Genomic DNA, 27015 nt, shown 5'->3' with positions numbered 1-27015 from the left:
AACAAATTCAATGATCGAGCGTAGGAAATGATTACGAATGTTAGTAAACAATTCAATGGAGAATAAAGAGTGGAAGTTTAAAGGATAAATAGATAGAGTAAAGTAGCTTAGAAAGCCTTTCTTTGCCCACTGAGGGGTATACAAAGTATTTGACAAATGAGCATTGTTATCTCGGGGGTAATGATTATAGAAGACTCACGTCACCTTCGAGATATATTATAGATCAAAATACTCCTTAATTGAGTGTACTTTGGTCATTAGATTGATAGAAGGATGAATAATTAAGACTATTAATATTAAAATTCATGTTAGACCATCATGCCCCTAATAATGATGCTTGGATTGATGGACAATTTGAGATTAATAGGTTATTGGAAATCTAAAATAGACTATTAGATTAATTTCATTGATTTAAATAGGGTTATCAAATTAATGCTATGATAAAAGATTATTAGTGGTTGGCATAAACTTTGATGTCATCTAATGACAAAAGAGCTAAAAGGACCATCATCAAGTTAAATCCTTATTATATGAATAACACTGGAGCACAAAGCTTGACATCCTTGATTGAATGGTGAGAATTAATAGATATCTATTTTTAGGGTCATATCAGTTTCCCTCTTACATCTCGATTCTTTCACAAAATTTTTAAAAAAATATTTTTTCTATCGAAAATATCATTGCACCACCAATTACATCTTTATTGCAAGGTAGGTTGAACTTCTTTAACTAAAAATACCACTAAGGCATCAATGTATGCATTTGCTCAAGACTATAAATCAACATATTACAAAAAAACATTGTTCTTTTCTTAGCTTGGGTGAATTTTGAGCTACTAATACAGAATCCTTGCTAAATTTGATGATTTTGAAACCAAAATTAAATTAATAATAAAGAAATATAATTATTTTTTTTCAACCCCATAGACAAAGTTAATAATCATCTTAAAAACTTTGGATGCTCTTTGGATGAACCAAACTTAATTTGTGGATTAAAGTTTGTATTATGCATTAGATTGAACCAAAATTAGTAAGCTCAAATCATTATAAATAACTTAAGCAACCTTTTTCTTTGGACGTAGTTCAAGTGTACAGCACCCCATAGAGCATTTTGGATGACCCAAAACTTAAGCATATGAGGCCCATGCATTTTGGCATGGGCTTTGTGCAACCATAAAGGAGAGTACATTAAAATATTTCTATCAGGCAATACTATAAGTGTGCCTCTTATAAGCAATTTCTTTAATAAGCATCACCTTTGAGAGGAGAAATTGCTTCATAGGCAGTTGAGTTTTTTATTGACTCATAAGAGATAGTCATGAATTACATTCCCTATGTAAAGCTTATTAATAAGGCAATTCTCATCATTTTATTGAGTTGTTTTTCTACTACATGTGAATTGTTAGGGATGAGTTTAGTATTTGGGCATTCGACAAATATCCCATACATATGCTATTTATCATACCTTTTAAAATCAAACTTGATCAACTGGTTCGACCGATTCAACCACGAACCGGTCTGGCAGGCGGTTCGATTTAATGCTAGAATCGACTGGCTGTATAACTGGCTAAAAACTGCTCAAAACCCTGGTTGGACCGATGAACTGCCAAACCGGACGATTTTAAAAGAACTGGCCGGTTCTGATTTTTGTAAATCTCAGCTGTCCATCCACAATCCACCACGCATAGGGGAAAATTAATGTATTGTATCGTCACTCCGCACTAATACCCATTTGACGGATGGTGTTTCACTATTTCGATTCCTCGATGAAGATAGACAAAATCAACTCCTCCATCCACAAGCAGAAGCCGAAGGAATCCTACGACTATCTCCGACCATCCCAACCGCGCACCTGGCACAGGATTCCTTACCGTGAGACTTAACTTCATATTTTGCTACTTATTTTCATTGTTGCTTGGTTTATAGTATTTATTTGATATGTAAGGAGGTATAAATGAACTTGGTTGCAAAGATTTCAACCAAAACTCCCTCTGCATGTTTGCTTAGCATACAAGGTTCTACCACCAAGCTTGTTTGTTAAGTTTTCATTCTTGACCCGAGCTACATAATCTCTATTCGATGCAAGGAAGAAGTGGTGATGTCCATCTCAAATAATAAAATTTCAATAAACCCCTTTGAGGCATTATTCATTCAACAAGATGGCAATGATGAGCTCAAATGGTCTTATTGTCCTTTGGTATTGAGATGTAGACTCGGGTAGGTCCTAAGTATCCACTGGAGTTGGGTAGGCTATATGCCAATTTAGTTGGATGAAAAAGGTGCATAATATTCTTTAACTAAGTATTAAAAAAGCATTATTATAACTAAAAGCTCAATGAAAATTCAATTCCAAAATTTAAATATTTTTAATGATTTGAAAATACATCCAAATTATAATTCAAATTTTTAATTAGTCTTGCACGCATTTTTCAAATATAATTTAGTGAATGAAAATATTTTTTAGGCAAATTTTAGGGAGATAAAATTGAATTTTAACATCTAATCTTTGTTAGTTATCGATCAAAACTTGCAATCTACAACCTATGTGCCTCTAGGTCATCACAAACATTGTACAACTTTGAAACATGTGGTATGAGCTCCATTGCATTTGTCTTCAGCTATCTAAGATGACCATGGCTACTTTAACATTTGAGCATGCATGCACACCTTGCAATCTATCCTAAAATAATGAGCTAAACAACCATATTACAATGATTCCTAAAATATTAAATAAACATATTTGAGCATCTAATCACATGTTTATTATCATCAAAATAAACATGTTGAATAGAGATAGTGAGATAAGATGGGAAAATTAGCTAATGATTGAGGATAATGGGAAGTGATGAGAGGAAATTAACAATTCAATTTACTCAATAAAACCCCAAGGCACCCTTATGTTTAAGTTCTTTAATTCATACTACAAATAACTAATCATACAAATATAGGTTCTAATATGTCTCCATTGTACATTCAACTAACATAAGAAACATAATAAAAATACTTATAAAAAAATTAAATGGACGCATAGCTTAAAAATGGCTAAATTCCATTCAATTGACAAGCTCCATCATTTCATTTGAGTCAATAGAAAATCTTCTTCAAATAATTCAAATGTTGTGGCTTTAAGGTCACAGAAGCAATACTAGATCATGTACCCTCTTGATGTACACATAAAAGTAGATAGGTTTTGAATCTGACATAAGTGGAAGTGGCCAACAACCATGAAAAACTAATTGAACCATCAGTCACTAATCAAACTAAAGAGAATTTGAAGGCTTCAAAGCTAGACATCAACTTATATCATAAATCAAGTTTGCAACGTAGGCAAGTATCCAACTTTGATAGATTGTAGATAATCTAAACATCTTAATATACTATGCCATTATGCATGAGCGTTAAGATGAAGCTAGAAACAACATAAGAGATTACAAAACAACTTATATAACCACATTTAAAGCTCAAGAAGCAATAACAATAGCATAGGGCTCTATAAATACAAGTGCAACTCAATCTCTTGTATAATCTCCTGGTTAAATTTTAGTCAATTTTAGTATCAAATAACACACAAAAATGCTATCATAAATACATCATCAAATATAGATATTGATACGACAAAGGTAGAAATGGTCTTTCTTTATTAGAAAGGAAGAGGTAGACCTTAAAAGACATGGCTAGAAAATATTAGAAATGACATTTTATATTAGATTAAAATGATAATTTGACTCTTAAGAGGACACAATGGAAAATAAGGATTCATGTAGCCAACCCGAGAAATAAAAGCTTGATGTTGTAGATGTATGTATATTATAATACATACAAGATCTAAATTTTCTATATAGAATTGGGTTTTTAATGAATACTAAAAATATTCAAGCTTTATCATATATTAAAAAAAAATATTCTATCAAAATATGCATAAAAGTTAAATGAATACATGGCCAATAAACATTTTAACCATGATGATTTAATCAACCTTTTTTTTGAAATAAAAAGATAAGTGCTTAAAGAAAGGATGAGAAGAACAACTAAAGAGACCATTTCCATGAAGAGCATTTTGATTTTTTTTTATGAGTAATATTCTGCATAAATAAGTTATGTCACATTTAAGATTTATATTGGGCAAAAGGCTCTTCATTCTGAGAGTATTGTAATCCTTTTAATGGTTAAATGGTGGAGAACCAAGCTGAATCTTCTTTGAAATTTTTGTAATTTATTATTCTCCCTTGTTTTGATGGGTGAATCTATGTTGCCTCTATGCCCAAAATTCGATAAGTTAAATATCTAAATCAAACAAGTAGATTTATAATAATTGTTCAAAATATTGATGATGACAAAAATCTTAATGAACTGTGTAATTTATGCTAGTATCAATTTTTTTCCACTAAATGTACTTCATTAAAGCCAATCAAAGATAAGACTAATATTGAAATGATCTAATGTTGTGAAAGTTAAAGGACTATCATCAATCTCAACTAAAAATGAGAAAAGATTAGCACATTATCACTCCACAAAAAAATATTTAAGTAATGTATGCAAAAATTGATAAATCAAACAAATTAAAATTTGAGAGTTATGGATTATTTCCTATGGATAAAAAAGTATGTCAAACTTTAGCAATATGGTAGATCACCAAAATGAAAGTCTACAAATATATAACTGTTAAACCTTAAAATCATACCCCCAATAAACTACTTTATAAAGTTGGAGAAAAATAATTAGTCAAGTAATTGGAATGAAAAGTACAAGATATATTTATTAAGTATTGATTACATTTGTAGATCTTCATGGATATTATAAGAGTGCATAAATGTTCTTATTTTATATTGAGTACACATATAATTATTCATTCATTGTGCACTCCAACAAATAAAATAAACTGAGTTTACAAAATGCACAACCAACTACTAAAAAAATCACTACATAATTATATATTCATGTACTTAGCATTTGTGGGCTCCAAAGATTTGTACCCCGGCCTCTCTATGGACCCCTTTCTTTCATTTCTTAGGGTAGTCAAGGAGAGTTTTAATGCTTAAGTTCTAGGGAAAATTTCCATAGGCAAATTGGATTTGTAGATAAGACACTACCAAGAGATTTTGATATCAATTTATGAGCATTAAATATTTTTAGTATATTCATGATAATGTTGTCTCATGCACTAAATTGAAAGGTATAATTAATGTAAAAAAGAGTAGACAAATTTCAAAGCACATGAAGCTATTTTTCCACAAGGTAAACAAAATCAAACAATTTATGTATTCATGTTGTGATAAAATACATATAATATTCTAAAATAAAGATTTAAAAATATATATACATTATTTGGAATTAATGAATATTCATAAATCAATAATGCGATGAGCATTACCTGGAGTGTCTATAACATTAATGATACGACCATCCTTACGAATAATTCTTTGTAGATTAGAAGAACAAGTTACTCTCGAACTATCAAGCTTAGAAACGAAGGCTTTGCTTCCAAGAATGCTATTTCCAGTTGCACTCTTGCCATGACCAACCTTCCCAATAATGACAATATTAATAGCTTTACTTGTAGTTGTCAATTCCCAATCATTAATTGGATCGGCATTCATTGTGTGCGACTAAACAAAATGCAGAAAAGAAAAGTAAATTGATCAAAAGCTGAAAAGTTGAGGCTTCAATCATACATACTGAATGAATAAGCATACTTAATGATATATCATTAGTTTTGTACAATTTGAGAGTTTCAAGCAAGTTTAGATTTGTTTCTTGGTCATAGAAACTATTGAATTGTGTTCAAGCTATAGAGATTACCCCATTTAAATGAATATGGGTGTACAAATACTATCTCCATTATACTGAACCAACCAAGAAACCACTTCATTCCTCATTTAGTTGCTTGTAAATAGAAAACATGATTTAATATAAAATAAATTTCTTTTCTTTCATTATGATTATGCATGTAAAAATAAAACCATAACATTTAGGGGGTTCTAAGAAGGATATGTCATACTTGAAATTAATGTTATTCTCTAAGTGCTCGACTACTTACAAAAATAAGGATTTGCCTACTTGCAGTGGCTTGAGTTACTCAGCTGGTAAAGCCCGAAAAATGGATATGGGACAGCTTGATGCTTATAATCACAGAGAAGATGAGCAAAGCAAGCCTTTTGGAATGCCGAACCTTTACTGTGAGGGAAGACAAACGTGCAAATATATGCAATTTTTATAGGCTTGAGATTCCTTCCATGTAAAATTATGACCTTTTATTTTAATTAATTTTAATTATTCAAATCAAATCCTAACTTTCCCTTTCAGTTATTGTACTTATAATTATTTTATTAATGTCAAATATACACTATTAATTACTAAATTATTGATATAATATATTCATTAATTGTCATCAACTTATAAAATGGATTTGAGTTTCCTTCCATACCAAATTGAAGCCTTCCATTTTAATTATTCAAATAAACTCACAATCTTTCATTTCAATTATTATAGTTATAATTATTTTATTAATGTCAAATATACTATTTTAGTTACCTAATTATTATAACAATGAATTCATTAATTATCATTTATTCAAATAAAATCACAATCTTATATTTTAATTATTATAATATAATTATAGTAATTTTATTAATGCGAAAAATGTTATATTCACTTCTGAATTAATGTTTATTAATTACTAAATTGCTATAATAATGTATTCATTAATTAATTGCTATAGTAATGTCATTTTATTTTGATTTGTATCACATTTGAATTGAATGAATGTATTTGGATATCCACTTGAATATATGCAATGTATTAGAATATGATTGTAAGATTCATAAGGTTGATTCTATTTGAATTTCTTGAAACATAATACCTCTATTCTTAATAATCAGTTTATTAAGGTTTTATTTGGGACAGCTTTCTTACTGCTTCTTAAAACAACTTTTTAGTACAAAAATTTAAATTTTTGTACTAAAAAATTGCTTTAAGAAACAAGAAGAAAGCCGTCCCAAACAAAATCTAAATCCTTTGTTTGATTAACTCAATGGATCGCATGAGATGCACAAAAGTTTCAGAATACTGACATTTTATTTGTTTCAGTGGCATTGATACATGTGGTTTGTTTGTTATGCAAGTTGACCTCTATTTTCATCTCTGTTTTAAATTTTGAATGTAGTTTAATGTCTTATTTCTTCTTTCTAGTGTTTATGTTGAGCATTTATTGAAGATTAGGTTTTAATTGATTCCTCACTTCTATTGCATTGTTTTGTTTTTATAAATAAAAGAGGTTTATTCTCCTTCATTTCTAAAAAAGCCTGCTTTACATTTGTCTCTTAGCCCATTTTCTTGTTCGCTTCCCTCTTTCATCCCAATGATTGTTACTATCAATTCGATTACTTTTTTCCACCAAAAATATATTTTTGTGCTTTAGGAAATATAGTCATTTGCAATGCATTGTTGGTCACACTTAACTTTTAAATAAGAAGTAATTCTTAGATCACTTACTCAAGTTCGATAAGGTTCTCTAATGTGAAACCAATCTAGCTCTACCATCTATTATGTTTTCATTTTTAGGAAGTGTTGATTTAATAAGTATTATGTATGGTTAGGGTCATTAAATTGGTAGTAGCTCCAAAATTTGCGCCCTAGCCTCCCTTGCTTCCTAGGGAGTTTTAACATATTAAGTTCCAAGGTAAATTTTCAAAAGGCATATGGGTTTGAAATAAGATACTAGCCAGAGATTTGACCCTCATTTTGTGAGGAGTTTATGAACAGAGTTATAGTTTCGTATAGGTGCAAGCCCCTATAATTAATCACCCCACCCAATAATGAGAGAGAACGTTCAATTAAGGATAGTTGTCAAACATATACATAAAGATATGTGGTATCTGGCATATAGTAGCATCATGGATTTGGATGTTTAAGAATTTGATATTTAAAATTGAAAATTTCATCATCTTGTACTTAAAATTGATGTTGGTAGAATAGATGATAAACTCGATCAAGAACTAATGGTTTCGTTATCTTAGGCCATAGTGATCTCTGTTCTACTTAATCAGTAGAGGTAGTCGACCCAACCTGACAGAAGAATCCTTATCGGCTAAGGGTACCTTGTAGATGTAGGGTGAATATTTGTCTAAGGATGTAAATTTAAACTCACCTTAGCTAAAAGAAGGCTTTGCACCATATCAATTATATCATATTGATTTATATCTAAAAAACTTAGCCCATTAGGGAGCATACGGGTTTTGGTCATGATCTTACTTTAGTGTTGTCTTTTGGTGGCAAACCGCCTAGTTAAGAGGGCCCCGATCATAACAGATTACATATGATGTCATTTGGTGATAAAATCATTAGATACAAGACATGTGCCACATCTTTGCTGACAATAGACTATTTGAGAATGAATCCTAATAATAATCTTTACCAAATATTAGCACTTTATGAACTGAAGTGATATTTGAAGGTGGATATGTTTTGCTTGAAGTGTTTTGATGATTAATTTTTATTTTAATTATTTGAATTTTGGTAGTTTTGGAGTTTTGAACTTTGTAGGCATTTGGGAGGCATATAAAACATTTGGAATTAACCCTTCTTATTGAGATCTATATTCAACACGGTCATGATCAAGGTATTTATGACTAGTTTTCATTTTGTTGATTGAACCTTGTTGATTGTGCAACTTGCTGGTAGAGGATTTGGTTCGTTGTTGGCTTCATGCCTTTATTATTGAATTTTTTTAGCTATAGACCTTGAAGGCCTAATATGAATATATTAACAATAAATATATCAGTCAACGTCGTGATCATATATTTATTTGATGGCTTGAGTCGTGTCGACTCCTATCCACTCATATAGAAGGATCTAGCTCGAATTTGAATTTATTATTTGACCCGTGCAACATCCTCAGATGACACATATATACCCATAACACGCTCTCTACGGCCCATGCTTGTGTGTGATTGCATATGTATTTTTTGTGTTATATTTGTGTGCTTAATGTACCTTTATGTTTTCATTTGTGTATTGACATGCTTGCATGTGCACTTCTATGTTTGTGTAGATGCATGCTACAATCCATGCGTGGGATATTTTTGGAGTGTTTGATGTTGATCGGGTGTGCGAATGATCTTCATTTGGGTGTACGGAGCGCTCTATGTAGAAGCCCGTAAATGTCTTTTGCCCTCTTATATATATGTCGCGGATTCAATGGCATGGCATTGTGTTTTATTCAGGGATTTGTAAATGTCTTATGTCCGCTTGCATGGATGTTATGGATCCAGTGGAGTGGTGCTATGTTTCATTTAGGAATTTCTAAATGTCTTATTTATGCTTGCATGGATGTTGCAGATCTGATGGTATGGTGTTGTAGGTGTGAATTAATTATTGCTTCAAGCAGGTGATGTGGGGCTAAGGTGAGGACTATTTGAGTGAGATTTGGGAACGAGTTGGTTGTCTTGGGCTTTGAAGATTAGGTGGGCTTTGATTGGGATATAGAGAGGAAGGAGTTAATGGGATGAGCTTTAAGGTGGCTGGGAGGAAGAAATAACAAGGGGTTTGGGTAAACTTTGTTCTTTGGAACTGAAGTTCTGCAGGATGCTCACGTGAGATGGGCTGAATAGGTCGTTGATCTGGTTGGCTGGGGGAGTTAATAATCTGTTTTATAAAGATGACGATTCCCGTGAAAGGCAAAATGAGAAAGAAAGCAACAGTTGTTGTTAAAGTAGGTCTCAAGTTTGAAGTTTGTAGTAAGGAATCGGGCTGAGGCTATAAGAGCCTTCATTTTAATGATAAAGCTCTATACTTAACTGACGCAGCTTGATTTACTGGACTTGATTGCAGAGCAAAAATCTGAGGTTTTCACGGGATATATGGGGATTCGATCAGAGCAGATAAGAAGTAATGTATTAGCTCTAATTTGAGTTTATTTGATTTCTATTTTTTCTTTATTTTAAAATAATAATAATAATAATAATATGTTTATAATACTAATAATAATATTATTATAGCTGGGTGAAACGGGAATTTCTCTATTTTGGAATTTATGCGTCGGCGAATTATGTGCGTTTTCCCTCAAAATACACACTGATTTCCCCACGCGAGTTTCAATGGAAAGTCTGTTGTCTATTTTGGATATTGTTGATATCTCAGATGCACGGCGAAATCTATTTTATAATCGGACATCATTTAGAAGAATGACGTGAGTCAATCTCCTCGATTTGTGCATCGTCGCCTCAAGATCCATGCTAATTTCCTCATGCAACTCTAATTGCTCAAATTGATAGCCACTTTTGGGTATTGATAACATTTATAATTCAATGGTGAAGTCCGTTTTGCGATCAATCATCGTTCGGGCAACATCGTGCAACAATTTTCTTGGTTTATGCATCATCGCATCGGGATTCGCGTTTTCGCCTCGGATGACCTCAATTGAATAGGTTGACAGTAATTTTTGGGTGTCGACGATATTCTAAACGCAAATATGAAATCCATTTTTCTATTAGATGTTGTTTGGGCAATGTTGCTATTAAATTTTTGGTGTTGGTCATCTCTTTGGACCAATCTCGTAATATTTGACTGTGAGGGCTCTCCTCTTAGGTGAATTTGAAATCCTTAGTATAATGATGCAGTCCATTTGGCAATTAGTGGTTGTTTGATCCTTCAAATAACGCGTTGGGTCAACACACATGTTGTTTGGATTGCCTATTTTTCCCTTTTTGCATGTGGTTTGATGTATGGTGGTCAACATCAATATCATGCCCTTGCTCAAAAATGGTAGGCTTAGCAAATAATCATGAGATGGTCTGAGCAATCTCATATTAAAATTTTCAAAATTTATTGTCAATGCAAGAAAATGTATTTTGTTACTCTGACACGAAAATGTATTTTACTACTCTCATGGTTAAAGGGAAGATATGAATCATTTATACAATACAAATGTTGAAATACATGACGTATTTGAAATGTTTGATTTAGCTGGGATATGGTGAGTTGGGTATATTTGTATGTTATTTTTTGACATGCTGTACATACATCTCACATATAAAAGTATCACAAATGTTTATGCATGTATGTATGTATGTGTGTGTATACACACGCTATTGATAAGTTTCTTCTTATCGTTGATTTCAAGAATTTTTTGTGCTAGAAAACTGTTGTAGAATGCAATAAGAAAATTGTACCAAACTAAACCTTAATTATGATCTTTTTAACATATTATCTCAATAATAAATACAGCTAAAATAGATAGAAGATCTTAAATTTAATTTCAAATTTTTTTGTCAAATAGAGTTTAGCGTGCTTTCAGATTTTATAATTACACTGAACTTCATGTAAGTTCAAATCAAATTTTGAAGCATATCAATCATTACAAGTAATGATGTATAGATTAAAGGCGGTGTACAAATAAAAAGATATTATGATGATGAAAAACAACTTGCATTATAAATTTAAGCCATCTAACAATGTTTATCTCGATAGTAATAGTAATAGAAACAAAGTAGCTATAATGATAAATGACAAATAGTTTGTAGCAAGCTTGCAAACAAACTACTATTTCTATTTATCCTGACCTGTTAAATTACCTGGTTCTTCCTAGATCACATGAAAGCTAAATCCCCGCACAAATTTCCTTTCAGAGTATAGGGTTTTTCTTAAGAGCAGCCTACGAGTTAATAATAGACCAAAAAGGATAATTGTCGCTAGTTTTGATTCCAGCAGTAGTAACTACTTTTATACTTTTCAATAACCTGATCCAACTCTCAGCTTTAGAGTAATCATGGTTCTTGGAATCATCAGAACTAGCCACATCCCAACTATTGGTCAGCTCTATAAATCCAATTTATATATTCACATAGAGATTAGATCTGAAAAGAACCTCATGATTATCTGCAAGCAACCAATTTAGTCTCAGAGTATCAGATTCTCCATTTTGAGTCCCTCGACTACACAAATTGACCCAAAATAATCTCTCATGCAATTATTTTGATACAAAATTAATCCCAATATAGTGACTTGACTATATAAAATTAATATCAATTTAATGTAGTTGATGAAATAAATTGGAGAAATATGATAACACTGAGGGAATATTTCGGATAACTTTGCATGGTCAATGAATTAAATTAAAAAAAAAAGTGATAGTTTAGGACTAAATTAAAAAAAAAAAGTGATAGTTTAGGACTAAATTAATCACATATGAAAAGTTTAAGGGACCATCTTATGGTTTAACCCTATTCATATGCACCCTCATCTTTCTTCCAACATAATATATCCACTACACTTAAATCTAACACACTTATGTATTGTTTTATCTTTTAACAATATTATCTAAACAATATTAATATTCAGATATTAAGCTTAAATACAAGGCTGTGTTATACTAATTTAAGAACTTATTTTTCATAAACAAATTCTTCATTATTCAAGCATTCCACTTATTTTAAGAAACATCTCACCAGTTACGATTATGTCATCTACATGAAACATATAATAAAGTTACTAACTTTAAATAGTATTTCCTAAGCATCTTTATCTTCTATACAAAAAGTTACAGACTTAAATGATATAATATAATTCAACTTAACTCTAATTAAAATCACTTTGATCACTCCATAATTATTTCTCATACTAGTTAATGATCCATCATACATATATTTAAAAATGACAATATTACTTTGAGACTTTTTCCTTAATACACACAAAAATCAATTATTTTGGTACATAATCAAAAGCCTCTTTAAGATAAAGAGAAAACATATAAAGATCCTCTACTTTCTATACTTTTTTTGTTATCTTAACACAAAAAATTACTTACAAAATGAATCTACCTATAGCATGAAACCAAATTAACTTGTTGATATAAACATAATTTTTCCAAATTATATGTTTCATTACTCACTCCTATAACTTCATTATATAGCTTATAATTCAATAGCTCAACATGTTACAGATGGGTGTTGTATACAGTCACAAAAAATTCACTTTTTTTTTACTTTTACCTTAATCCTACAATCGAACACGTGAACTTCTGCTAGAGACTTTATTAGAGAAACCATTCTTTCTCTGTTTTAATAAATATAGGTAGACAAACTTAACTGTCCTATTAGAAATGCATGTAGGCAAAACACAAGTAATCTAATAGAAGAAAGATATTGTTGTGGACCTTCGAAAGGGATCCGCTGTGCAGGGGACAGAGTGCAAAGGGGGTATACGACCACACCACCCTGATGGACGAAACAATCGTAGACCTTCGTACTCTTCGCAAGCGGCCCAATGGAAGGGCAGATTAGATCGCACATACGACTAGCCATTACGAATAGCGTCTCTCGCCAACGCACCCCGATGGGTAGTAATATATACGACCTGATCGAAATAACGAGTTTCCCCCACCCAATACATCAGCTCGAGTAGGATTTATTTGATGGTGAAGTTCTGTTTCCTACGAGCGCAAGCCACCATGGTTAATTAGATCTCAGGCCGGAGCTTAAGAATACTCTCGATTAAGAATCCGACATTATTCTTTACAAGAAGGAGATCATGAATCTTTTAGTTTTGAGTTTGATTTGTTAACATCTTTTAAATTTGGATTTGTTAGGGGGTGGTTAACAGGTTGATAAGTTTTAGTTCAGGTTTATATTAAAGTTTTGCATTTTAGTGGTTATATGTGTTGATTATGATTTAATTAAAAGTTAAGTATTTTAGTGCATTTTTATTTGGATTATTAGTGATTTTCATTGATTAATTATAAATGAATTATAGCATACTAATCCTAGGATAATGTATCATTAAGTTTTCTATGTTTTATATTTCTATCCTAAAACAAGCAAGCATCATAAGTCTAGATTTTTATGACTCGGTCCTTAATTCTTGTCCTTAAATATCACTAGTATTGTAAGGAAGAAAGATGTCATTCTAACCCTTTGGATATATCCACGTGTGTAAATGAGTTTAGGGATAATAAAATAAGAAAATAAAATAACCTAAGAATTGAAGTTTCTATAAGGTCCTAAGGGTAGGGGAACGTGCACATAGAAGGGCACCCTAAAGGCTATCTAAGTTTTAAGGAAACTTACAGCACCAGGGGATAAAACTCGGTGGTTCCGCCCGTAGCGTCCCCACCAGAATGAATGGAGGCGACTGATGCTCGAATTTGATTGTTTGTGCTCCTTCATCTAGTGCTCCGAAGCTCCTTGTCTTCTTTGCTCTCCAAAAAGTACCTCGCAAAGAACACAGAAAAAGTCGAAGGTTTTATTAGAGCACATTAAATATTTAATAAGCAAATAATTAAAATGAAATACAATTAAATAAGAACGTATCTTTTTTCGGGCTTGGACACCGGTTGAACCATTTGCCTTTCTAATCTTGGACTTTGGAAGCATTACTTTTCATCTCAAGGCACAAGTAACAGGAAAAGAAAGAAATAGAGGGAGGAGGAGAGAGAGAGAGCTAGGACTCCACTTTTCCACAAAACCCAAACTTCCAACACCTCACTCCACCAAAACTAATAAGAGGCTTCCTCTCTTTTTTTTTCAAGTAACCACTTATTTTACTCATGCAAAGAGATACCCCACCATCCTTCTTTCCAAAACAAACCACAACACGCAAGCTTCCACCATACATCTCTTCCTGACACACACACTTCTCTTTCAACATGAAGCATATGATTTTGCATTCGGACCATGCATTCTCTGAAAATTGAGGCCACCAATGAGCAGGAATGGAATTTCAACAAACTCACAAACTCATTTCTAATATCAAGTGCACAATCATAGCTTGCCAAAGATTCAAAACTAGTATCACGTTATGTGATAGAAGAAAAACAGCCCTGCTGACTTAAGACAACCAAATCTTTTCTATAAAACATTCTCTAACTTCTCATAAGAGTGACATTAACATGAGAGCTTTGTTTAAAGAAGAAAGGAACTAGATTTTCTATCACCGTTACATTCTTAACAAAAGAAATCCAAAAAGGAATCAGATTCTTACTTATCTTAATAGAGAGAGCTCATAATATCATTCACAGTATCAGAAAAAAAATTAACCCAAAAGATGCATTATAAACTTCAAATCGGATCTATCATGGCTTCTTGCTTGGCTTTGGGAAAGGAAAAGCAACCCTTCTCAAGAGAATGCCAAGAAGGGGTTAAGGCTATTTTAATCCACAAGACAAACTCATTTCAGATTTTAGATAATCATAGAACCTCAAACCATTCATCAACTCCAGCCATCCGGATTAAAACAAAGAAGATGAAGAAGATGGGGCGAGAGGGCAGTAAAACAAATAGAAGAAATCAGTGAAAAAAAAAACTGCAGCTAACTCATCTCCAAATCAGTTTTGGAGCATAGAACCAGTAAAAACCTGCCCACAATCTATTTCCAAAAAAGTTTGCAGTATTCAACCAGTGCCAATCTGCACACAACTCATCTCCAAATCAGTTTGGAGCCTAAATCAAATCAAAATCTACACTTGTTTATTTCCAAAAACAGTTTGGAACCCAAATCAAATAAAAAACTGCACTTGTTTTTGTTTCCAAAAACAGTTTAGAACCCAAATCAAATCAAAAATTGCACTTGTTTTGTTTCCAAAAACAGATTAGAACCCAAAATGAATCAAAATCAGCACTTGGTTTGTTTCCAAAAAACAATTTGGAACCCAAACTCAAATCAAAATCTGCACTTGGTTTGTAATGTTCACAAAGGTTTTGCAAAATAAACTAAAGTGATCATCATTTTGCCCTCACAGTCACCATGAAATCCCGATGCCCATGTTTTATTGAAATTATCGTAAAATAATCCACCTAAAATTCATCACAATAAAGGAGAGCAATTTGTGTTACAAAAAAAAAAGGAAAACTCTTATGCTTCTCCCGTTTAATGCATGGAAACATGGCACAAGAAATCAAAGATTCTCCAAACTCCCAAGGCCTTTAAATAGAGAAATAATCTTAACAAAAAGGCATCACATTGTCATTCAAAATTGAAAGAAAGAAAGCTAAAATCAACTTTCTCTTTATATATAGATGCTATCTTGATGCAACGAAGAACAAAAGAGAACCTTCAACAGCAGTTCGATTAGAATTATGATATATATCCAAACGACAACATACTTTTATAAGACGAACTTTAATTTCAGTTATCTATAACAAACAATGAGATATAACCCTTCCTAAAGTGACGTGTATATATATTCTTTAAAGAAAATCTGCACTACCTCTTAATGAGCATTGTTGCGGGCACCTTGTATGCACTCGGTAGAAGTGCTATGATTTCTCCCTACTCATACACAGGGTTTTAAACCATATATTATATGATGTGAGTCATCGATAGACGCAACTTTCTGCAAAAATTCTTTTTTTTTTTAAAGGAGCCAAAGTGCAAACACTTCTCATGCATTCAATACATGGTGATACAGACTTTTAGAATCTGTAAATGAAACTTTTAAGTGATCTACCATATGGCATGAACCGTGAACAAATGTGGATTCTACATAAAAGAAAAGCTTCAACCAACATAAACTGCTCAAGAGATAACGGTATACAAGCACTCGTTTAATTGAGGTTCATGTCAAAACAAAATCCACTTTAAAAAAAAATGCTTTGCTGACTTCTAATTAAAGGACACTTATTATCATTCATCACTTAATCTTGAAAGGGAGATGGCAACAGAAATCCTTTTCAAAGAAATTAACAAGAGAACCAAATATAATATCTGTAAAGCTATGTAGGAGAACATTGATGCAGCCCTTTAGGTTTAAAAAAAATGGTCTCCAGCCATTGCCATTATAGCATGAAACAAGAGGGAAAAGTAGCATGCTCTCATTTTAAGACCAAAGAAAGTAATCATCTTTGGAAGCAAAGAATGAGAAGGAACTAGAAGAAGAAGAAAACAAGGGAAAGAAGCAGAGAGAATGTAGGGAAGAAGATATAAGAAGAAAAAGAAGAATAAAATGGAGAGGGGTTTACCTTCTGATGAGAAGTTGAGTTCGGCAAAGCAAGGCACGCAAACCAGTCGTAGCCGGAGCTTGAGACTGGCGTTAGCTATGGCAGAGGACCTCCGACTGGAGTTTGCAAATAGGATGGGCCTCGGGAGTGCTTCGGCTTTTGGTATCGTGCGAACCACAGAGAGACGAAGGAGGGAGACCAAGAGAACTTTGGTTTTGCCTGGGACTTGCGAACAAGAGAGTCGATTCGAAAATCTGGAGGTCGGGTGATGGGGACATCAAATCATGGAAGGTTTATCAGAGACGTGGCCGCCGATCTACGGCCACGATTGAGTCATTGTATTTTTTATTTGGTCTATGTATTTTTCTTATTTATGTTGTCGTAATTTATTTGCTTTATTTAATTTCCTGTTGTACCCTAGGGGCATTATTGTCTTTTGTCTTTGAGTCCTTTGTATGAGGCTTTATATAGTCCTCCTTGTTCTCTTTTGAGGTTAATGAATTATTGAATGATAAAAAATTTTGCATTGTGAGTTTTTGTGAAAGCTTGAGAGAAATGGCAGAAAAATCTCTTGGAGAGGGAATCGGATCACCCACCAACCTTGGAAGAGTCCGGATTCATGGCTTGTTTTATTTATTCTTTTCTTCCAAAACCCCCTCTCCACCCGAGCCCATCCCCCTCCACCACCACCCACAGCCCAACCTACAAGCTGCACTTCCTATTTCTTTTGGGAATTGTTTCCAAAAGACAATCTACATACTTGGAATAATTCAAACTATCCCCTCCTCTCTCTTGGCCGAAAATTCCAAGGCCCCACTGTGAGAACCCTTTGAATCATTCAAGATTTTTTGTGCAGTTCGTCCATTACGAACTGAGGTCGTCCGGGACGAACAGTTGGAACTTTAACTTCTTCTGTACAAATCGTCTACACGAATGGAATGAGATCAGAACAGAAACATTCATCCATGTACTATCTTAATTATCGTCAGTACGATTTGTGTCTGAATGCAATACAGAGACGATCATCCCGGTATGAAATTAAACATCGTCTGTACGATTTTCATCTGAGAACAGAACAGAGACGTTCGTCCCGGTACGTAAATTCATCCCGTACGATCGAAAATATCTCACTTCACTATTTATCCGTCATTTACCCGGTTAAGAGAGAGAAAGAGCATGAGAGAGAAAGAGAAGGAGAAAGAATAGAACGTCCGATTTTTGGGCGACTTTGGTCTGTTTTCGTCCATTGACGTAGTTGAGAAAGTCGTTCGACTCGAGGTAAGGCACATTACGCCTATATCAATTTTCAAAAATATGGGTTTTGACGAATATTCCGATTAAAATTTTGTATCTGTTAGAGAAAAACGGGTATAATTCTGCAACGGTAAAACTTTCACCGCGTAACTTTTTATAGGTCGTAAAGATTATGATTCTGCATATTCTTAGTATTTTCTGGAAAATTTTCACCGAGTATTCTGAAATCTGTGGGGTTTTTAATGAATAGAAAATTATCGGGATGTTGAAAAATAGTGCAATATTACAAGAAAAGTCTTAAAACATTGTTTTACACAATTTCTAGTGATTTGGTAATTTTTTGAAACTGTGCATTTTTTTGCCTCGTTGAATTTTCTGTTGTCTACCGTTATACAATCTGATGATGTTTTGATCAAATGCTCTATAATTGTTATAATGTGATGTTATGTGCTCATGTGATTAAACGATATCTGCTGGGAGTTATATATAAAGGGTCAGAATCCTTTGAGATTCTATCTGTGTCAGGGAATAAAGGGAGGCATAAGGGGCCAAAATCCTTTGAGATTTTTTCTGGGTCCAGGAAATGTGATATGATCTGGATAACTATGTATATCTGATATGTTCTGGTGCTGTAAGCACAAAGGAAGGCATAAGGGGCCATAATCCTTTGAGATTCTGTCTGGGTCCGAGAAATCTGATCTGAATAGCTCTTTGACATGAATTTCTGTACATATATCTGTTCTGTACGATTACCTGTTCTGTAAAATTATCTGTTATGTACGATTATCTGCATTTTGTACAATTATCTACATTCTGTGCGGTTATCTGAATAATGAAATGTTTGTTATGTATTTCTAATTTGTGATTTTTAATTCAATGAATTATTTAACCTGCAATTAACTGTTTTTAAAAGTTCAGTAAAATATTTGAAATAGAAGTATTTGGAAATTTAGATCGGCTAGTGTGACTTGTTGAACTGTTAGCTCACTGTGGTTTTATTCGTGGTTTACAGGATCTGGTAAAGGGAAAGAGGTTGAGGACTTGCTGTTCAGGATCCAATCTAAAGTTATAGGTATTTTGTTATTTTGATTTTTGTACAGTCATGGCTAGTTTACTGTTCAGTTCTATAATCTTTGTCTGAAACCATGTACTGTAATGTATATGATTATTTTGATGAATGAAAGAAATTTAGTGGATGAGTTTTTTTGTATTTGGATATTTTAGTAGCTCTATGGTTCAGTATTATTTTCAATGAATATCGGCAGAAAAAACTAAAAACAATTCCAAAATTAGATCCTGTGTCACGGCTCAACACGATAGGACATTTTTTGGTCGGGTTGGATTGTGACACCCACCTCCTTTTATTTCTTTCGAAAATCCTATTTTTTTCTTTTGGAATTAAATCTCAAACCTCCTCACTCTCACCCGCCCCCCTCATCTCTTTCCTGGTTAATTAATTCCAATGTTAGGAATTAATTAGAGGAATTAATTCTCCCAAATTCCCTCCATCTTTCTTTCATCTAAAAGCTGAACCTAAATCTTTCCACACACCCTCACCCTTGGCCGACCACATAATTCCCTCATCCCCACTTGATTTCTCAAGACAATCTCCTCCTTCTCAAGAGGAGTCTTTAAGGAAGCAACGTTCAACGTCTTCAAACCTTTTAACCATTCGAAATTCATGAATGGCCGATCCCGACACTGACTACGGACTTTCGTACAACGAACACAGTTTCGTGCATAATATCCATTCAACCTTCTTCGACGTCAACCCGAGGATCGATCATACGGTTTAGGATTACATAGACCGCACTTGGACACCTTGGTTGAAGCAATTGAAGAACAACTTGAAATCGTCGAGAGGAGGATTGTTGCCGATCCTTGATGAAGGTTTTCTACTTTTCTCGCATTTCTTATTGTAGTCACGAAGGATTTGTCCGTCCGATTCTGCTAAGCTTAGTAAACGTAGGAATTTAAGTGCACTTCTTTGTTTCTAACTCTTATTGTTATATTAGGGATTTTTCGTTGAAAGCTACTACTTTGCATAATATTGTTTCCCTACGATGTTTTGATGGCTCAAATCTTTTGATATGTAACTTGGAATGAACGAAAGTGCCCGCTCCTACGTTTTGATTCATCATTTTTTTAATTGCTAGTAGTTCTTCTTGTTACTCTTCTTTACAATAAGCTATGCAAGCTCTTAATAAAATCATTGCAAGCCTTGTAGTCCTACATCATCGGGGTTGAGGCATTCGCTAATGCTCGGAGTAAATCCTAAATCCCCCCTCCATGCCTAGAAAGGTATGAGTTAAATGCTCGTTAATGCCAAAACGAAACCCGCCGCTTGTGTCCTCTCTCTGGCTTTTTGAAATCTTCCCATACATGCTCGAAGCTAATAGCGCGACCTCGGCTGAATCGTGGACCTCTGGTTAGGCTAAATAGGTTGAAATTGGGTTCGAATTGGGCTCAAATTGAGTCGATTCAAATTAAATCCAATTCAATTAATTAGATAAAATTAAACTAAGTCATCATCAATTTGGGTCACATTTGGGTTTGATGTGGCTAAAGCAGACTAATTGAGATCAATCGAACATGATCGAGTCTAATTCGACTCAATTCAAGCTGATTCGAGCTCGAATTGGACTAAATGGGGCTTGACTATATCAATCAAGGGCCCCCGAGGGCACTCAAATGAAAATCGAGGTCAACAACTGTCAAGCTAAATCTATAAAAAAAATGAAGACAAATATTTATATTAATAATGAACTCGAAGCCAATTAGCCAAATGGTTAAATTAAGCAAATAACCAAAGACTAATAGCAAGATTCTGGCCACCCAATAAAAGCCAGTCGTGATGACAAAATAAATCAACAAATCACTTGCAAGTATTTTATGTCGAAGCAAAGAAAAACAATTGGACCTAAAACAACTAGCTTGAAGGCCAAAAAAAAGGAAATATGTAGACAAAATAAAAAGAAAGGGTAGAAAATAACAAGCACATGAAGCAGAGTGATTTAAAGAGCTATGAAAAAACCAACCATCAGATCACAAATCTTAATTTAATAGCCATTTCCCTATTCATATAGTTTAAGATCTGATAATTTATAAATATTACTTAGTTTTGCATATAATGCAAAAGCTTGCAGAGTAGTTGACTACAACAGTGTCTAATAACAAAAAACGTCTAAATCACCAATAAAAATTTGCACGTCCTTTTGTAGTCCTTCAATAATCCTGATAATCCGTGCCTATCATTCAGCTCAATTCTCTAAAGATGGACGCATGAAAATCAAGCCAGAGACGCTTCAAAGGTGATGATATTTATTTACAATCATGCCTTCATATTTACTTGGTTAAAAAAAGGCCACATTGGAAAGAGATTGTTCATCCTAAAACAACTCATTTCGCAACAACTTGCATTACTTTCAAAAGTGCCTATGACAATAAGCACGATTTGCATCCATACATAACTTGCAAGTACCATTGATGCGGACATCCGACCGCCAAAGCTTGTCAGAGGGGGAGACGAAGACCGACGATCGTGATCGCACCATTTAGTTTAAGTTATTATTTGTATTTTTATTTTATTTATGCATTTTCCATTTTTACCCTCACTTGAGAGAGTAGATGCTTGTGACCACAGGGGGCACGTTTGTCTTTTGTTATGTATTTTGGGCTTTTTATAGCCTCCTCTTTTCTTATAATGGTTAATGGATGAATTTTAAGAAAAATTTCTGCACTTTGTTCTTGGGAGTTATGGGAGTTCTTAGAAGAGTGAAAGTCTTTGTTTGAGGGCAGCGCGATACCCACCAACCGCAGGAAGTGTCCGGGCTCGTGGTTTGAAGTCCCTAGGTGAGGGCAACGCATCACCCACCAATCGCAAGAACCATCCGGGTTCGTGGTTTACTTTCTTCCCTAATCCCCCCCCTCCCTATTTTTTTTTCTAGCCGCCACCCATATCTCCCTTCCTCCCTCTCATCCGGGACCGGAAATTTAATACCACCACCACAAACCCCCATCCAACCTCTACCCATTCCCCACCACCGGCCAAGTCCCATTCCCACACCTAACTCCGGCCCAATCCCATTCCCCTTTCCCTACCCATCGGCCATGCCCCCTAGCCTTGCCGCCAGCCACCCCACCAATCCTCCAAGGCTCCAATTTCCAATCATCCTTTTATTACTTTCCTAATTTGATTCAAGGCAACTTGGGAATTTCAAATGTAAATTTCAAATTAGTTTGAGATTTGAATTTCCCTCATTAATTTGAATTAATTACACAATTCTCTCCCGTCTCTTAATTTTGAATTTTAAATTTGAAAGGTCTTTAATTCCTTTCCTTATTTAAATTATCATTAATTTTGAAAGTAATTTAATTTCAAATTAATCCAATTTGAATTTCAAATCCTTCCTAGTTAATTGCATTAATTTTTGGAAGCTCCACTCAATCTATTAATTAATCAAAATTTGAAATTAATTAATTAATTAATCTCTAACCCAATTACATTGAACCTAGACACCCTTTCCCCACCCTCTCTCTCTTGGTCGGCCCCATGCATGTTTCCTTCCTCAATTATTTTCCTTTCAAACTTGGGCCCAAATCAAAGGAATTAATTCCCCTAATTCCTCCTCTCCCTCTCCCTCTCCTCTCTCTCCACCCACCGCCCCTCTCTCTCCAATTCCTTCAAATTTGTTTCCAAAAATGGGAGACACATTTTAGGAAACTCTTAACCCAAATTCCCTCCCACAAAAATCAATTTAGGGATTCAAAATTCAAATTATCCCCTCCCTCAGTTCTACATCAACTACATTGATTCAAAGTTTGTAAAATCCATTAAAGGAGAAAATAAAGTTCTATCTTTATAGATAATAAGCTTTGGAATGATTACTTAATTATGTCCAAAAAAAATCAACACCACTCATAAGGTTATTAAGAGTGGTCAATTGTAATGAAATGCCATCACTTGGTTATCTTAATGACGGAATATATGAAGCAAGGAAGTCAATCAAAAGCATGTTAAAAAATGCAACTAAATTGTACAAACCATATACAAACATTACCAATAAGAGATGGGACTGTCCTCTTCTTTAAGGCTTCACTCAGAGGCATATTTTTTAACCCTTATTTCCAATATGATCAAGAAAATTGTTGTCATAAACTTGAAGTCATGCAATACTTGATTGAACTTAGTGAAAATAAATATATATTTAATAAATGAGTTAGGTTCGTTTGAAATTCCAATGATTTATCAAACGGTTTTGATTAAGGTTGGGGTCATTCGGGTTGCAAGCGAGTCTGGTTTGGGTTTTCCTTTTTAACCCTAACCAAGTCGAGTTTGGGTTAAATAAATTCAAATTAGACCCGAACCTAACCGGTTCCCTAATATTTATGATGTTTCCACGTCTTTTTGAAATTTATTGCCGATTGATAATGTTCAAATGAATGGCAAAAGAAGTTTATTTCTAGTGTTTTACATTTACAAAAGATGGCATTTGTATTCTTAATAAAACTTCATTCTCTTATGGATGTAATAAAAAAGAGTGGTTTTTTTAGCAGATTCATACAAAGAGAAGAAATCGTTTGAAACATTAGAGGCAAAAGAATCTTGTATGTGTTTGATACAACCTTAATTTGAGGAATAGGTATGTTCTTCATTAGTATATCATATATTACATAGAGTTTTAGACTATTTTTTAATATTTCTAGCTAGCTCGATCATTCATAATCTAAAAATCTCATATTTACTTCGTGTTACACCTTAAAAGAAGTTATGATCAATATACACAAACATTAACATAATGATTTAGATAGTTGATGTTAAATATACTTTTAAACTTAATCATAATGATTTAGAGAGTGGAATCTATAAGAGAATGCTACTCAAATTACCAAAGATATCAACATGATAAGTAATAGGCAATCTCACATTAAGTTCTTAATGATATTTATATTTTGGATTTTGGTAAAATAAGATAAGGATCAAAATTGTCCTTTGACTCTTCATGAATGACCAAAATAGTCCCCAACTATAATTTAAAGATCAATTTGTTTCCTCAACTCTTTAAAGAGAAATCAAAATAGCCCTATCATGGGGTTATTCTGATTCATTTTTAAAAATTTAAGAGACCAAAATAATCATTTAACATACTTGGGATCATTTTGATCCTTCATAAAGAGTCATTGGGCCATTATGGCTCATTTCTCGACAAAATAATAACTTACTTTGCATTTTTTATTTGTAAATAAAGATGAATGTGGTGATATTACATATAAAATATTTGAATATTTAGAAGCATTTGGCGAGGCGTCTTTTAGGGAGGCAACTTTTAGGTATGACTTTTAAATATGTTTAATCTTTGACTAAATATATGTACTAAATTTATGTTTGATCCTATGTCTATGGTACAGTTCATAAAATAATGGTGTATGAGGATTCATAAATGTTTTAATTTATGAGCAAATTTATTTTTATTAAATAATGTCCATAATAACTTGCAATCTATTTATGCAAATGGGTATCAAATAATATTTCACTTCAACTTACATTTACTAGTCTATCTTTTTAATCAATACTATTTTTTTTAATCTTCATTTCCTTTTTAGAGCATTAATTTTGAAGAAAATATAAGATTTCAAAGGAAGATCCATAATTTTGCTTATGTCTACAAAAGAAGAGGCTAGTCATTTAAATATGTGCTTAAATTGAAAATTAGATAACATATGTGCTTAAATTGAAAATTAGATAACATATTGCTTATGAATAACTATATTTTATAATGTACTTCTCTTTATTATTTCTCGCATATTTGCATCATAATTAAATTATTTACATCATATTTAAATAATTTTAATATTCATCATGTCATCCGATTTAACCTCAGTTGACCCTTTGAATTTTAAACCACTCCTTTTGATTCAACGTTTGGTTTGAATTTCAAAATCTTGATTACATAGCACAACAAATAATTTTGGCACCTCTAGTAATATAGACCCTCACTAATATTACCAAACCTATTTAAAAAAAAAAACTTTAAACTAATTATAATTATACATTTCATTAGTAAGCAAAGGACTTGTTATATCATCATGATCATTATCCTTATGCCAACTAGTAGGGTTGGCCTTATGAATTTTCATTTACCATTGGCTTATGTTAATAATGCCAACCCTAAATACTTGGGATAACACTTTCTTCCAACACCTTGGACTTCAATTTAATGAACCTTGCTCATAGTTCATTTCGTATTTCCATTCCACAGGATTTTATTTTCCAGTATCTTATATTTAAGGAAATGTTATCCCTGTTGACTCTCAAATCATTCATCAATTTATCCTTCATAGTTGTGTCTACATGTATATTCTATCATTCTCATTTATGCACTGCTATATTTGGCTACCAAGAACATTTTAACTACCCAATAATCAGTTCCATACAACATCTCAAACCTAACAACAAATGTATAACATTTACCATTGAGTCTTCATGATCATCACATAATACTCCTAAGCCATTTCTAAGTTTTACGCCTAGCCTTAACTTTAAAAATCCTTATCCATGATCCTTTTTTTGCACTCCACCTCAGCAAGCCCACTCCTGGAACGTTGGCACTTGCTCTTGACATCATCAGACATCCCATGCCTGGAATCCTGAACTTTCTTGTCTTTCTCTAACACACGTTCCCTGTCATTTTCCCTCTCTAAAGGGCGATCTATGTCCTTCTCTTTGTCGTCCCTATGTTCTCTTCTGAAATGCTCCTTTTCCGACCTCTTCACTGGCTCAGTTCTGTTGCCACTCTCCACACACCTCTCAGTAGAATCCTCGCGCCTTCGACTAGACCTGCTCTTGGATTCAATCAAAAGCTTTGACTTGTGCACTTTCTCCAAATCCAAATGCCTAAAAGTCTCCTCTTTAGAAACTTTCTCGGGCAACCCATTATCCTTGCCGCTGCCATTCCACCTATCAGGTGTAGCAGTTGGAATATTCAAAAGAGTTAATGGGTGCTTTTAATTTGTGTATCACAATTATGGCTTTGTTGATAGTGAATTACTCATCGTTTTTCCTTCTATGACGTTGGCTTGGTTAAAGTTAGACCATATAAATCTTAATTATTCTGTTATGTTTGTTATTTGTTTCTTGTGTGATTGATTTATGTGCTTCATCCTCAAGTTTGATCATGCCTTTGTACTGATTTTGTGTTCCTGTTGTATATATATATATATATATATATGAACTATGATATAAGGTTACACTACTTAAACTCATTTTGTATATAATCCTTATGATTTCTGATATGCCAATTTACTATACTAAACTCAACATGATTATATTGATTCAAAGTTTTAAATGATCCCACCAATGGCAAAATATAAATGGAAAGAACTCATTGGTAGTATTTGCTTAATGTTAGCTTCTGATTCCTGTGAGATATATTTTACCACCTGGTGCTTCCCATTCAAGCAACTGCATGGATTACAAATTACCTTAAGGCTAACTTCAATGTATACCATCATTCTGTCTTAGAAGCTATTCAATTATATAGTATTCTAATAATACAAATATTATATTGTGGTAACTGTGTAATATGGATTGCAATGCTTTTTAGCACTTGTTACTGCACAAGACAATTATAAACAAGCATGAACGAGTTTAATTAACCGCAACAATGTGATAAAGGAGGTTTAATGTGCATCTAGATGTTCAAAAAATAGTCAATGTTGTCTTTTATAAAAGAAATGATAGGGTAAACTCAACAGATTCAATTTACATGAAAGTTCACACACCAAGTTATGGAATTTTTATGGCGAAACATTGTTTTGAGACACCCAAAAACAAA

The 27015-nt window shown here is 33.2% G+C and overlaps 1 protein-coding gene across 2 annotated transcripts; it reads right to left on the bottom strand.

Annotated features, from left to right (window-relative positions):
* Nucleotides 1–5296: 5296 nt before the first annotated feature.
* LOC110092351 (immune-associated nucleotide-binding protein 9-like) lies at nucleotides 5297–17311 on the bottom strand. 2 transcript variants are annotated; one of them, XM_028693924.1, is made up of 3 exons: nucleotides 16949–17311; nucleotides 14060–14674; nucleotides 5297–5605 (listed from the first exon to the last, which is right to left on the bottom strand). In XM_028693924.1, exons 2-3 carry the CDS (start codon nucleotides 14156–14158, stop codon nucleotides 5342–5344), a joined length of 363 nt encoding a protein of 120 aa, XP_028549757.1. In that variant the 5' UTR covers nucleotides 14159–14674; nucleotides 16949–17311; the 3' UTR covers nucleotides 5297–5341. The 2 variants fall into 2 exon arrangements, with proteins under 2 accessions (XP_028549757.1, XP_020672516.1); XM_020816857.2 differs by lacking the exon at nucleotides 16949–17311 and having other exon boundaries at nucleotides 14060–16039.
* Nucleotides 17312–27015: the final 9704 nt, after the last annotated feature.

This window comes from Dendrobium catenatum, unplaced genomic scaffold, assembly GCF_001605985.2.
Source record: "Dendrobium catenatum unplaced genomic scaffold, ASM160598v2 fragScaff_scaffold_389, whole genome shotgun sequence".
In the NCBI taxonomy this organism is placed as follows: Eukaryota; Viridiplantae; Streptophyta; class Magnoliopsida; order Asparagales; family Orchidaceae; genus Dendrobium; species Dendrobium catenatum.
This window is presented reverse-complemented; position numbering and strand designations above follow the sequence as displayed.

What these genes read in the sequence shown, in the direction of transcription:
- LOC110092351 (XM_028693924.1), bottom strand. Translation starts at nt 14,158, where the DNA reads ATGAAGGAGCACAAACAATCAAATTCGAGCATCAGTCGCCTCCATTCA. An exon ending in GAGTTTTATCCCCTGGTGCT is followed by an intron (nt 5,606 to 14,059) that starts GTAAGTTTCCTT and finishes CATTTTGTTTAG; the next exon opens with TCGCACACAATGAATGCCGA.